The sequence below is a fragment of the Tubulanus polymorphus genome, chromosome 3 (genome assembly GCF_964204645.1).
Source record: "Tubulanus polymorphus chromosome 3, tnTubPoly1.2, whole genome shotgun sequence".
Lineage (NCBI taxonomy): Eukaryota > Metazoa > Nemertea > Palaeonemertea > Tubulaniformes > Tubulanidae > Tubulanus > Tubulanus polymorphus.
Window position 1 is genome coordinate 14,085,906 of NC_134027.1, and position 16,056 is coordinate 14,101,961.

Below are 16,056 nucleotides of genomic sequence, written 5' to 3' on the forward strand. Positions count from 1 at the left end.
TTGTCTTTGACCCAGTAATTATATAGATTTGCCCCCAATGAGATTTTATCACCATGATCATAGGTTCACAGAACAGTTTGTCTCAACATCAATTTGTTTCGACAAATAACAAAACAACTTCACTTTGAATTGAAGCAGAACCTTTCAAAACCTTATTATCAAATGTGAACAGAATTTCTTGCAACTTGAAGCTTCATTAAAGATCTGTATTCACATGAATCAGTCCTAAAAGTTACAAAGTAATAAATCCCCACCCATATTGTATATTCTAGATGTCTTCATTGAGTATTCATAGAGAATAACTATTATTACAATATTGATATTCTGTTAATATCCCTGGTTGAAAAACCATAAAAAGTTAACATACTGATTAACACTTTCACTGCTGCATTGCATAGCATTGTTGCCTAGCTATGCTGGGCCCGTTTCGGGAAAAATAGGAAATTATTATATTCTGAGAATAAATGAATATAGAAGCATATTAGCCTACCTTTACTTGTTTTATTCACTTATCTCCAATATTGAGCTTTTGTGTGATACATTCTGAAGCAGTTTGGGTTTGCAATGTGTAGTGGTACCCCACATTCTTTGCACATGTAACGAGTGTCTTTACGGATTCCTTTTTTCGCACAAACCCGACAGCGTCTTTGAGCATTTGTTTTCTTGTCAGTAGCTGGTATTGTGACAATTGTATGTCTTCTCATGGCAGGGCTAATTCTAGTAGGTGGGTCACTTGTACACCTAGGCACTGGAGGGCGCACAGCAGGAGCAGGATCATCTGCATCGGAATCAGCATCGTCATTCAGCGTATTTCCATGTACAACCATTGCTTTGATCACCGAGGTCAAAAAGTCCAACAGCTCCTCAGAGGCCTTGCTATACTTCTTGAACAGAATATGAGCATTTAGGAGTCCAAGATGAATCAAGTAATAAACCAATTTTTTGGGCCACTTCACGGTTTTTCGAGTGCACGGGTAATATTTGCCCATTTGATCAAGATGATCGACACCGGACATATATCTATTGTAATCCAAAATGCATTTTGGTTTTTGCACCTGATGTCCACCAGCATTCACATGATCTGCCTTTGAAGCATCATGTAGAGTAGTAATCATCTTCACAACCCTTTTATCTTTCCACATAAGCAACAGAATTTGTCCTTTGCGGCGAAATGCGACATCACTAACGCCAAGTTGATTTTCCTGATCTCTCAATGATTTTGGCATTCCCCTATCTACTCTGACAGTTCCACAGGTGTGGGTTTTCTTGGAAAACAGGTGGGTGGATACAGTGAGACTATTATAAAAATTATCCATATACACCTTATAGTTTTTTTGATACAAAGATGTCAGTAAATCATCACAGATTTGTACATTGGACCGACCGAGACCACAGTATAAGCTATAGCCGTACACATATCCACTTTCAGATTCACAGAGAATATAACCCTTCATCCCGTATTTGATGGGTTTCTTGGGATTATAAACACGAAACAGCAAGCGGCTGCGCCACTTGAGCATGCCTTCATCCAGTGCGAGATGCTCAGTTGGTACATATATTGACATGAACTTCTGTATGAAAAAATCATAGACTGGCCGCACTTTATATAATCGGTCATTATCATTTGCTGGCCTAGCATCATTATCATGAAAATGAAGAAACTTGCATATCAACAAGAATCTGTCTCTAGACATCACTGTTCCAAAGAAAGGTGTAGCAAACATGACATCGGTTGACCAGTACATATTTAGTGTTGGCTTTTTGATAATGCCGGTAAGAAAAAGCAGTGCGAGAAAGTGCCACATCTCTTTCTCGGTGACATCTTTCCAGCTGTGTACTCTAGATTTATCTTTCAGCTCAGTGTCCCTAATGTACTGTTCAGCGTACAAATTAGTTTCACGCACAAGAATTTCAATAAGTTCATCGGTAAAAAAAAGTCGAAAATAATCGAAAGGAGTCGCATCGACACCTATCTGAACCTGCATACCTGGCGTACCGGTAAATGGGTCAACATTTGGTCGTGTATCAACATCACTCCATCCTACATCTGAAGGATGCATGCCTCCAGGGGCATTTACAACATTAGCAGCACCTCTGCCCCTACCTCTCCCACGTCCACGGCCCCGTGCACGGCCGCGAGGACCTCCACGTCCACGATTATTTTGTACAGCGACTGGGGCAGGTGGTTGAAAATTATCGTCACTAGAATCACTCGAATCAGGCTGTTCATCCTCACCTGAAGATCCCCCTGAATCTGCAGAAAAATGTTCTTCATTTTCCTCATCGAATAATTCCTCCTCTGAATCTGAATCAGCAAATAATTCATCGATTTGTTGATGATTTAGACGTTGACGGCGATTATTCATGGTCGCTGCCATTTTGTTTTCGATTGTTTATTTCCAAGTCACACATTGCTATTCAACAGCGTCAAGCATCATAAAATCAATATAAATACACTACGAACATACATTACTGAATGCCGCTATATGTCTACGTGCACTTGGATTAATCATACAGCTCTAGTTAGTTTATGGTACAGACGCCAGAGACCGACACTTCCTAGTGTTTGGAAAACGTACATATACGTCCATAGCAGTTAATGTAATTTTTGATAAGACGTAGATATACGTCCACAGCAGTGAAAGTGTTAAGTTTCATTAGGTCTATAATGGATGTATGAAAGTTTAACAGGGTCAATATAGAAAAGATCATACATTTCTCCAGTTGGTTTTATAAGCCACATTCACAATAGTTTTAGAAGGGTCTAAATTTGACCTCACTGATTTAGAACAGACCATGGACTCTAAAATGTTTTAGTCCATGAAGAGACCAAGCATTCACCTAAGTGACACATCTGTTCCGAATGGGCCAGTTTCATTTTAAACCAAACCAATTTAGACTAAATGATCAAATATTTAGAACGGACTGAATCTGTGTGCGTGGACAGAAACATCCCAGGTCCATTCTAAATTCTGAGTCTCGGCGGTATGAATTTAATTAAAGTTAACTGGTCACCTAATCACCATCAAACTGATAAATATAGTTTTCAAATTCAATATCATTTCAATATAAGTAGAATGATGTTTATTGATCTTAAAATCTGTCAAATGTACTGGTCACAGAATATTCGTCCTCTTTACTTGATTTGAAAATAACCTAGATTTACTATAGATTGTTGTGTCCAGGAAAATCCAGTCGTCAAATCTTTTCAATAAGAAAGAGTAATAAAATGTGAAAAATTATAGCATTTTATAGGATACTTTAACTGAAATCATAACTAGTGGTCTCATGATTTATTGAGTGATTGTTGCCACAACTTTTATCAAAGCGCTGCAACTGACTACTCATAACAAATGTTTGATCTCTTACCTAATAATTCTACTTCACATTAGGTCTATATTAGTTTGCATGTAGTTTTATATCATATACACATAAAAAAATGTAGAACATCATATATAAGCCTCAACAGGTAGAGATTTATACAGTAATCTAGATAAATAGTTCTCATCCATTTTGGATGACAAGGAAATCGATTATTCGATTCTTATCCATTTTGGATGACAAGGAAATCGATTATTCGATTCATGCTAAACCATGTTTACATGTAGTTTAGCACTTTTGAAAACTGCAATAAAATTTGCAATCAGTTCATTTCAGGCTGGGTCTGTTGTGCTTAGCTTGATCATGATTTTTTAAAAAGAAATGTACAGGGTAGATGGGTGGGTCAACTTTTAAGCTCAACAAGGAGTAATTTTTTGGCGTCATAATAAAACCTGATTACTGACTGATCATGCAAACATCTCTTATTGGACACAGTCGTTCTTGTCGCCATTTCTATTTCAAGTGAGATCGATTTATGTTTCATAAATCATTATGGATAAACAATCCACATAAATGTACGTATATTCAATATAAAAAATTTTTCTTAATGGAAACTACACAATTACAATTATTAACATGGTTTTGATTACTTGAGGTAGATAATGCCAAATTCCCATGACCACAATTCAATTTTCAATTTACAACAGCTTTCATGAACAATAACAACCTTGATATGCTATTACTTATTGTAAAAGGTTGAAATTGGTGATTTATATCAGTAAAAGTAAAGCTGTTGTATTTGAGAAAAGAAAGTCTGCTAGGCAAACTGTATATAACATCAATGGATGTCATCCTCTAGACTAGATACCTAAAACCTCAAGCAATCATGATTGCTCGTAGCTAAAACTGACTTTACGCTAGAAAATATCTCACATTATTATCGCAAAGCCAAAGAATTTCGGTCAGTATATATAGATGTTCCAACCACAAATTACAAATGGAGAGGGATAGATAAGAAAAAGCCACAATACGCAATATGGAACCAGGGACATACACAACCTGGGTCGCATATATAGGACTGTATATTGGGGTATATAAGTCCAGAAGCCCACTCAAATCTTATGCCGACATATATCTTCGTAACTTTGATACAGAACATTAAAATTGGAGCAGCTTCAAATCCCTTCCTTAGAGCCTACGAGATCAATCACTCATAATATTTAGAATCTGAACTCAAGCACATCAAACAATTCCTCTCTCAAATAGAATAGGGCCTGCTGATATATTACACTTATGTAATCTTATGTTAAAACAAAGAATCCTGAGGACCTAATCAGATGCGGTATACATAAAATTCCCAGTGGTTAATAAGAAAAGTTTTTCATTAGAGAAACTGGCTGATCACTCATCATATGAATAAAAGAACACAGATGTTCCATGAATGATAAACCTGAAAGTTCATAGTTCTATCATAGTATCTTCTTATCAGGGGTAGATCTAAGGGGGGTGAATAGGAGATAAAAATTTTCTACGAGGGGCTTTTTCGTGTCAATAGCCTCTAAGAAGATGAAATAAGAATGTTATTAGCTGCCTCAGAATAAAAAACAACAGTAGCATTGCGACTTTATTGTATTATATACCTATTATATGACGCCGTACTATGCTACGAGCAATACGAGTTTGAGATCTCCAGGTGAAGATATCATAAAATACACTTATGTACTGAATTGCTGATGACATTTTGACGTGAAACAGTGATATTTAATACAGTTGATTGAACCATTTACGAGAGGTGCGGATCTGCACTTACTTTACCGGACCATTCCGTTGTAGATGAGTTAGTGTATCTCCACCCATTCCGCTAGGCCGTATATGTATCCGATAAACGATTATTTTCCCAATCATAACTACGTATTTGACTTCTTTCCCAATCTGTGTCAAAAATTTCCCAAAACAGTACCATGACAAATACTTGAGAAATGACCTGCTTCCCCTAATAATCTCATCAAAATCATCAACACCTCATCCCGGCCACGGCTCAGCAGGTTCAGCAGTGCATTTCTGTGGAATCATTAATGTAATGCAATTATTTTGACAGCGGAAAAGAATTTTAAGATAATTTTTTGTCATTATGTCTTATTAATATGTTTTAGAAGATACTAAATCAACATTCTGGTGAAAATCAAACACTTTATAACATAAAAACATCTGTAGAAATTTACATTGTTTATAAAGTTGCACAAGGTATTAAAGTTACACAAGGGTTCATTCGTACAAACGGACGGACGGACGCTATGATGGACCGACAGACTACGGACGAAAAGTGAACGCAAGTGGGCTTAAAATAAAGATAACCCTAATAGAACGGATATTACTGACCTTTTTCAAACAATATTCTAACTCATCAGTTTGATAAGCAGGGTTGACATTTACTTGTATAATTCCAGCTCGAGCTGTGCCATATTGTGCTATAATCCATTCTAACGAATTCGGACCCCAGACCCCGATTCGATCACCTCTTCGTAATCCAAGTTCTAGCAACCCAGCTGCAAATTTATCTGCCTGAAATTAATTTGAGACATACGGTCAACCTTCGATATACCGTCCTCCCATATACAGCTGCCTACCGCCAGGTTTTCTCAGTCCAAATCTCAATACAAATACATCATAAAACATCCCCGATATACCGCCATACTCCCATACACCAGGGGTTGACTCGGTCTATATCGATTTCACCTTAAATGAACAACATTCATCAGGACTTCAAGTTGATCAAAGAAGTAAACTTGCCTCTTTCCGCAGTTCAGCGAAAGTCAGTCTTTTATTAGCTGTAACATCAATGAAAGCCTCATCATCAGGGTGATTTTCAGCCGCTAAATCAATCAATTTACCAATAGTTAGCCCAACTAAAGGAACATTATGTGTTCCATATCTATAACTCCATTTCAAAGCTTCCACAACACCATCAGCTCTACAACAAAATATTACTGTTTAAATTATACTTTATAGGCCTATGTGTCCCAGGTTATTCTAAACTCATAGCACCAATCATGTTTATGCTTCACTGAAAACCCTACTGTGTAGCATACACTGTATATCAATCTCCCAGTTGTATATATTTGGTATGTTCATAGGGTCCTGCTACTAGCAGCTAGTGTACAAGACGAAACGACGGAATACAAAACAAAATGACGAATTATGAAACACCGAAATGGTCCTTTTTAAAGGTCCAGCTAAAGCAAGTGAATAAGACATAAAATAAACTAGGGGTCCAGGGACACCATGCCCACTTGGGAAGTGGTTTCAAATGCTCGACAATCTAACAATTACAATATTAAACGCCCCTAGCTGGCCATATACGAAACCCAAAGACCTTGAAACTCACCGCAATCAAAGAACATGTCATGAGGTACAATTTTGCAATATAATGGTAACAAAAAATGTAGTCGTACCAACATAATATAGAAACAAGAAACAAAATTCTTAATATGGACTTTCCTAAATTTACATGAGTGTACGTATGTTTAATCAGCATCAAAATTAAACATTGGTACTCTAGATCAGAAAATTAAAAGCAGAACAAATGAAAAATAGTAAAAACTTTTGATTTAATTCAAATGATGGGAGAAGACTTACTTTAACAGATAATTAGGTCTAGATCGAAAATAAGGACGGAAAATATCAAGAAACAAGAGACAAAATTCTTTATATGGACCTTCTTGAATTTACCAGAGTGTACGTTTAATCATCATCAAAGTTAAACATTGGTACTCTAGATTAGAGATTATAAGCAGAATAAAGGAAAAATGGTGAAAACTATTGGATCGACTTCAAATGATGGGAGAAGACTTTTTACAGATAATTAGATTGAAAATATGGATGGGAAATCTCAAGAAAACAAGAGCCCCATGGGGCTTGACGCGGCAGCTTCACAAATTATAAATGACCTATCCTTTAATCAATTTCATATTTCAAATATGCTAGAATGGCATATCTATGAACGGATCCACAGATCCATGAACACTGAAAAGGGCAAGTTAAGTATCCATGCAGACAAAACAAGGGTTCAAAAATATGAAATTTTAGTGCAATTTTATACAATTTCTAGGTACCGAGACATCTTATTAGTTACTGGTGGAAAAAGTGCCCTGAAAAATATTGCCGTTGTATTTTTAAAATGGCATAGGAAAATGTATTGCGACAGGAGCACGTGCGTGTTGTGTCCCTGTCTAAATCTGCCACCGAGGTCTTTATTAGATCATTTCCCTGACTTTTTTGCAGAAACTTCGTTCGGAAAGATAGGAATTACCTTATAGAGTGACCCACCATGTTCAGGGGGTCCCTGCATTGATATTTAAGAAAGTAACCTTAATAGTTGAACCAAGTAAACTTGGATGAAGCTGAAAATCTGTCAAATAAAACGATCTAGAAACCAGAATCCGGTCGTACCAATCACAGCGCTTGTAACAAACCGTCAGTAGACTTCTGTTGGTTTTCCCGTTAAATTGACCAATCAGCGAACGTTTTACCGAACAAGGAAGTGTTTCGAAAATCGATATATGACGTCACGCGCAACAGCGCCAGTAATGAAATCACGCTTCGTGAGGCACGGGGCTGGTGGAAGCGAGTTCGGGAGTGATACCGGACCCCTGGCAAGCGAGGATGTTCGGTGAACGGCAGAATTTTTACCAGCGACAATCCCTATATGGTCTTAGACCATAAAAATCGCATTAAGTGCTTTTTCATTTTCATTTTCTGGAGGCAAACATTCTAAGCTTTCAGAATTTTGGTATTTCAAGCCTGCCAATAACTCGGTTCAAATTAACATATGAACATAGGGTAATTAAAGGTGAATTTTGTATGAAAAAAAGCTAAGTAGTTTGACCATGGTATCAGATTTTTGGTTATCAATTTATCTTAGGTTTTAAACCTTTAATACTTTACTGCATAGGTTATATCAACATTCATTCAAGAAAAATGAAGACACTATAAACTGGTAACGCGTGATAGCTACAGGGAAATGATAAGTTTTCCCGTAATTCCGTTACCAGAAAATCATAGTTTAATCTCACTTAATTTCAAGTGACATCTTTCTATAGGGTTTAAAGATACCCCCCATCCACCCTATGAAACTTCAAACGCGACAGTAAGAATCTCTCTTCTGGGTTAAAGTTTTTGTTTATTTTCAAATCTTAGCCCTGCATTGGAGTTCTTTGTTTTAGTAGGCCTATTCATTGTTGAATTAATTAATAAATATATCAAAAAAATAAATTGTTGGCAAAAATAGGCATATGCCAAAAGAGCCTTTTTTGTGGTGTTGGTGTATTTTGCGCTGTGTGAGGGAAGTAGATTTCTCCATTAAAGGCATCAAGATGGTGAATGTACATATGTTTTATACTTAATTATTTTTTAGTAAAATGCTTTATTTAATTAAGCCTTACAATGCTAGGGGTATTTTGATAAGGTAAACTGATACCTTTTCCTTTGGTAGTAAAGGGGGGACTTTGAGCTTAAAATGCAGTTGTTTCTGGTAACTTTTCCAGTTAATTGACCCTAGTTTACTGTAGGCCTAATAGTTTCTGTAACGGGCTAGTTTTATATATCTGTAGTAAATCAGTTTAAATGTGGCCCCATTTTTACTAAAACTTAAGGGACAGCCTTAATGAATTTAAATTTACTTTTTCAGAAACCAAAACCCTTGACCCCAGCATAGAAGATCAAACGTTACCGCTTAAAGATTAAAGAAGAGAGTTCAGCTGAGCTGTGAGAGTTCAGGCAATTAATGAAAAAGACAGAAATAGAAAAATGCACAGAAAAGATGCCCTTACTCCTGATGAAACAGTTATGGAAAGGGTTAAGAATCATGATCGGGTAAGAAAGCACACACAAAAAACAGACCAATGCTCACAGTAACCTTGCCAGCTTTTAAGTCGAGGCAGTCGTTAGGGAGGGCCAAAAGCAAAAAAAGGTTGCCTAAGTCTCCGAGGAAGGCAATGGCGGTTATTGCGTCAATGGCAGAAGACGTTGGTCTAGTCGTGAAAACTGATGCCCACAAATTAGCTGGAAATGAAGGACTCGATCCTGAAACGATTTACTAAGTGAAATTATACTATGTTAAAAATTTGTGGATGTGCCCTGGCATTAAAGATAAAATCATAATTAGAAACCCAGGTCAGAAAAAAGAAACTTTACAAAAACAATTTTTACTAACAACCCTGAGAGAAGCGTATGCCGAATTCAAGGAGGAGGATCCAGATGACAAAGTTTCATTTTCTAAGTTTTGTGACCTGAGGCCACCTGTAGTCCAGATTCTCAATAACATTCCAGATAATTTCTGTCTGTGTCGATATCACGAGAATGTGAGATTATTACTTATAGCTGTTAAGAAAGCTGGAATTCTGATTCCTACTAGCTTTCGTGACTTCATAAAACTGGTAGTTTGTGATCAAGAGAATGAAAAATGCATGTATGGGATCTGTACTGAATGTCCAGGGATAAAGGTTCTAACTCCTGATGATAATTTAGGAAAAACCGAAATTAGCTGGCAACAATGGGAAAAAGGGCAAGATGATCAGGTGGCCAAAATCAATCAGATTGGACCTGTGAGAAATTGTTTTGATAAGCTTGTTAGTCAAGTTCAGTATTTCTTGGTACATACTTATATCAAACGAGTACAGGCAACAGTTTTTAAAAGTGAACGAGAAAATGTCAAAAATGACCTGAATACGCTGGTAATACAAGTTGATTTTGCAGAGAACTAAACTTGTAAGAACCAAGATGAGATCCAATCCGCTTATTGGGCATATCAGCAAGTTAGCCTATTTACAGTTTGTGGGTGGTCTCATCTCGGTTCTAAAAGTCTAGTTATCGTTTCTGACTATTTGAAACATGAGAAATATGCTGTACAAACATATACTGTATTTTCAGGCTAATAAGCCGATTTTCTAGCTTCAGATTTTTACCCCAAAATATCATGATCGGCTTATTGGACAAATACGATCTGACCTATGTAAATAATTACTTCCCGAACTATGTCACACTTATGCTCCAACTTCAGGGTTAAATAGCGTATGAATGAGACACTGTCAGAAATTAATAAACGTATTTCTATAAAGAGTACTTGCTTATGTTGTCTATTGATGTGTTACATCGTGTCTATTTTCAATAATTACTGTGGAAACGAGGTTTTTGCACTGGTAAATTTTTGCTTCAAATGTAAGCAATACCTCGCCCTTTTTGGATTTCATCGCGAAGCGACGGATATGAATATGCATTTCTAACCGAATTTTCCTTATTAGGATAATGAATTCGAGGCCCAGAAATTGGCATATCAATGGCGAATGACCTTCTTTTAGTAACAGCTTCATCGATTTTACAACTAATCAGCAATTTAACCTCAGCCAGCCGGTTCGAATCCCAGGTAAAACAATTTTTTTACCAAACATCGCACTAAGAACTCAAAAATCAAATCTAATTCAATCGAGCTCAACGAAAATAAGCTTAAATTTGATGGAATATAACGTTGTCTGCAAAATCAAAAAAATTATGGGTCCCCGTAATTTTGCGCACTTCCTCGACGAGGGCGTTATTTAAGGGACACGGTGATAACGTCATTGATTATTTGTAAACAAACGCATTTGCAGAAAACAGCTGACTGTATCCATAATAAAAAGATGCCTTAATAGAATCTTAACAAAACCATATGGGCCTATCTAATTCATTAATAGCCTACCATAATTATTTCAACAAATAAAGATATGGATATCCACATAATTTTTTGAGACTTGAGTGAAAAAATCTGAATGAGCAAAACTAGAAGTAGGTGAACAAAATAGGACATACCTACTTTTTTGTGTCAAAGTGACCAAAATTCTATGTACAGGTCTAAACACAATCTGAATTTGTTTTTCTATACATTTCATCGAAAACTTTCTTTTCATATTACAGGTTAATCATGTTACAGTCTGATAGCGATGATTCATTATTGACAAGTGATGTTCTTCATTACCATAAAAACAATGGCAGGAAGAAATGTGGTGAATGGATAAATGAACATTTTTCATTAACAAACATCAGTTCAATTTATACCAAGCTTGACAGGGTGGTGAAACATCATGAAAGTTTGCTGAAGTCAAAGAATCGGCCATCAAAAAAGGTAATGTTACATCTCATCATTAGAAAATGACTTCCTCGACAATCTCGAATCTCACTACCGAATAGTTTTTAGTTGATAAAAACATAAAATAAAGTTTTTTGTCAATTAATTTCAATAAAGAATGATAAATACTCTACAGTACTACAATAATGATGGAATTTATAAATGCAGCATGATAAACTTGAAGGGAGCCAAAAATATAAATTCGGTTTTTTCTTCCAGTGAAGCAATCAGCAAAATTTCATTTCTTGTAGGAAGAACTTCAAAAATGGCTGGGAATACCATTTGAAATTTCCAAGCATAAGTGTCAAGATGAACAGCAAGCTGATCACAGTTACTCTGCATCCCCTTTACCTGAAAAAGAAAATCCATGTTATAGTTCCATCTTAGAAGAAAAGACTAGGGTCCAGGGACGCCACGCCCACTTGGGAAGTGGTTTCAAATGCTCAACAATCTAACAATTTCAATATTCAACACCCTCTGGTGACCACATACAAAAACCAATGACCTAGAAACTCACCACAATCATAGAACATGTCAGCAGCTACGATTTTGTAATTGATTGTGATAACTAAAGTATGCCTCATTACCAATTTAATATGGAAATACTAAGTTATTCTACTATTCAATGCCCCCCGTGACCATATGCTAAACCCAATGATCTTGAAAATTGCCTCAATCATAGAACATGTCACGAGCTACAACTGTGCAATTGATAATGGTTAAAACATATGCCTAGGTATCGATATAATAAGGAAATACAATGTTATTCTACTATTCAATGCCCCCTGGTGACCATATAGATAGCTATGTCCTTAAAACTCTCCACAATCATAGAACATGTCATGAGCTACAGCTTTGCAATTGATCGTGGTAACAAAATATGCATAGGTACAAATATGATATAGGAATACTAAGTAATTGTATTTTCAACGCCCCTTGGTGGCTTTATACAAAAAGCAATGCGCTTTAAACACACAATTATCATAGAACACGTTATGAGCTACAACTTTCCAATTGATTGTGGTAACACTATATGTTTAGGTACCAATATAATGTGGAAAAACCTTTTCCCACCTACAAATGAGTACTGACGACACCAAGATGGCCGCCAATTGCGCCACGATTGGCTGATCAAAAATACCTCAGGTATTAAACATCCCTTTACAAAGAATGCCCATCACAAATTGCAATGAGAAATGGTAAACCAGTAGGAAGCTACAGGACTCAAATTTGGGCCAAAATTGACATTTTTGGACACCCAATATGTCATAGGACAGCCATCTTGAGTCCGATCGACCCAATTTTTCTTATGCTGATGGGCCCTTAGGGGATTCAAATATATACGAAATATCAAGCTAATTGATCAAATTGTCTTCAAAATTTCCGGCAAAAAGTTCAAAAATGGGTAAACTAGGGATCCAGGGGTACCATGACCACTTGGTAAGTGGATTCAAATGCTCAACAGTCTAAACAATATTCAACGCCCCCTGGTGGCCATATACAAAAACCAATGACCTTGAAACTCGCCAAAATCATAGAACACGTTATGAGCTACAACTTTCCAATTGATTTTAGTAACAAAATATGCTTAGGTATCAATATGTGGAAAAACTTTTTCCCACCTACAAATGAGTATTGATGACCCAAGATGGCCGCCAATTGTGTCATAATTGGTCGATCAAAAATACCTTTCCAAAGAATAACCATCAAAAATTGCAATGAGAGATAGCAAACCGGAAGCTACGGGACTCAGAATTCGGACCAAAATTAACATTTTTGGGCACTAAAAGGTCGTAGGATGGCCATCTTAATTCCGATCGACCCAATTTCTCTTATGCTGATGGGCCCTTGGGGGATTCAAATATATACGTAAGATCAAGGTAATTGATCAAAGCGTCTTCAAAATTTCCCTCAGAAAGTTAAACTAGGGGTCCAGGGACACCATGCCCACTTGGGAAGTGGTTTCAATTGCTTAACAATCTAACAATTTCAATATATAACGTCCCCTAGTTACGATATACAAAAACCAATGACCTTGAAACCCACCACAATCATAGAAAATGTCAGCAGCTACAATTTTGTAATTGATTGTGATAGCAAAATATGCCTCGTTACCAATTTAATATGGAAATACTAAGTTATTCTACTATTCAACGCCCCCTGGTGACCATAAAGAAAAACTAATGTCCTTAAAACTCCCCACAATCATAGACAATGTCATGAGCTACAACTTTGCAATTGATTGTAAACAAAATATGCATAGGTACAAATATAATATGGAAATACTAAGTTATTGTATTATTCAATGCCCCCTGGTTGCCATATACAAAAACCAGTGACCTTGAAACTCACCACAAGCATAGAACACATTATGGGCTACAACTTTCCAATGAATTATAGTAACACAATATGCTTAGGTATCAATTTAATGTGGAAAAACTTTTTCCTACCTACGAATGAGTATTGATGACACCAAGATGGCCGCCAATTGCGTCGCAATGGCTGATCAAAAATACCTATCCTAGGTATAAAACATCCCTTTTCCAAAGAATACCCATCACAAATTGCAATGAGAAATGGCAAACTAGTAGGAAGCTACAGGACCCAGAATTCTGTCCAAAATTGAGATTTTTGGGCACTAAAAAGGTCATAGGACGGCCATCTTTAGTCCGATCGACCCAATTTTTCTTGTGCTGATGGACCCTTGGTAGATTGAAATATAAACGAAAGATCAAGGTAATTGATCAAAGCGTCTTCAAAATTACCCTCAAAAACTTCAAAAATGTGTGAAAAGTGCTGATAATGGTGAACAACAATGGCTGCCAGTTGGCCACCTTGATCCTGACAGGGCCGGTTTTTGGGCTGCAGATGTGTCTAGGGTAGATACGTGTATAAACCAAATATCAAGACATTACATTGAAGCGTCTTCACAACTTCCCATAATAACTGGATTCCGTCAACGGACGGACGAATGGACGGACGACGGATGAAAAGTGAACGCAATAGCCCGCTAGGACTAATGTCCCAAATGGGCTAAAAATTTGTAAAAAGTGTTGATTTTGAAGAACAACAATAGCTGCCAGTCAGCCATCTTGATTCTGACAGGGCCAGTTTTTGCGACACCCCTAGAAGTGGAGCATATTATGCCGGCGAATCACTTCCGGCCTTATTCAGTGGCACCGTCTGGTGGGCTCAATCCTCTCCAAGAGCTCCTTCTAGCGGGATAAATCCAATTCAAATTCAGTTCAATTCAATACAGTTAATAATTTATTGCTATCTTAAAACATTACTGAGTTTTTGCACATTTCATCCGAATATAATTAACCCAGAAACAAAAACCTTTGAACCGTTTGATCTTTGTCAAAGCATTAAATTTCTCTCCTTGTAATTCTATTTTATCCTAGTAAATTTCTACATTTTAGTAGTGGAATGAACATAATCAGTGTACCCTTTCATTGTGATAAATTCTATCATATAAGATTCAATTGTCGGACTTCTTCATTGATATTTCTCCATGTCTACCGCAGCTATAATTATTAGTAATCTACTCAATTAACGGCATGTACCGTGCCACCCGATGTCCTCATCAAAAGCTGAAATTTGTATACGTGAGTCATATCGTGATCTCATTTTCAAAACTCTTTGTGTAAACTTCAAGAACGGACAATTATTGGTTGTTACTTTCCATTCAAACATTTTTTCGCACAATATCGTGCATATAGAACTCTATAACAGCTCAATGTGTCACAGGATATTTCTTTTAGAAATTGACCTTGTTGGGCAGAAGATGTGTCTAGGGTAGATACATGTGTAACCCAAATATCAAGACATTACATTGAAGCGTCTTCAAAACTTCCCAAAATGAGTGGATTCCGTCTACGGACGGACGGACGGACAGTTGGAGGACGGACAAAAAGTGAATGCAATAGCCCGCTGGCACTAAAGTCCCAAGTGGGCTAAAACTAGGGGTCCAGGGACACCATGCCCACTTGGGAAGTGGTTTCAAATGCTCAACAATCGAACAATTTCAATATTCAACGTCCCCTGGTGACCATTTACAAAAACCAACGACCTTGAAACTCACCACAATCATAGAACATGTCAGCAGCTACGATTTTGTAGTTGATTGTGATAACTAAAGTATGCCTCATTACCAATTTAATATGGAAATACTAAGTTATTCTACTATTCAATGCCCCCCGTGACCATATGCAAAACCCAATGATCTTGAAAATTGCCTCAATCATAGAACATGTCACGAGCTACAACTTTGCAATTGATAATAGTTAAAACATATGCCTAGGTATCGATATAATAAGGAAATACAATGTTATTCTACTATTCAATGCCCCCTGGTGACCATATGGAATAGCTATGTCCTTAAAACTCTCCACAATCATAGAACATGTCATGAGCTACAACTTTGCAATTGATCGTGGTAACAAAATATGCCTCGTTACCAATTTAATATGGAAATACTAAGTCATTCTACTATTCAACGCCCCCTGGTGACCATATTCAAAACCCAATGACCTCGAAACTCACCACAATCGTAGAACATGTCATGAACTACAACT

The 16,056-nt window shown here is 36.8% G+C and overlaps 1 protein-coding gene across 2 annotated transcripts in view; it reads right to left on the reverse strand.

Moving 5' to 3' along the window:
- The window catches only part of LOC141901089 (medium-chain acyl-CoA ligase ACSF2, mitochondrial-like), a 92,201-nt gene that overhangs the window by 71,142 nt on the left and 5,003 nt on the right, over positions 1-16,056 (reverse strand). The window contains exons 2-3 of one of the 2 annotated variants that reach the window (XM_074788168.1): positions 6,112-6,292; positions 5,701-5,883 (exon numbers count right to left, since the gene is read on the reverse strand). In XM_074788168.1, coding sequence (XP_074644269.1) covers positions 5,701-5,883; positions 6,112-6,292 — 364 coding nt within the window. Of the gene's footprint in view, positions 1-5,700; positions 5,884-6,107; positions 6,293-16,056 lie in introns of both variants that reach the window. The other variant, XM_074788167.1, reaches the window with a different exon arrangement.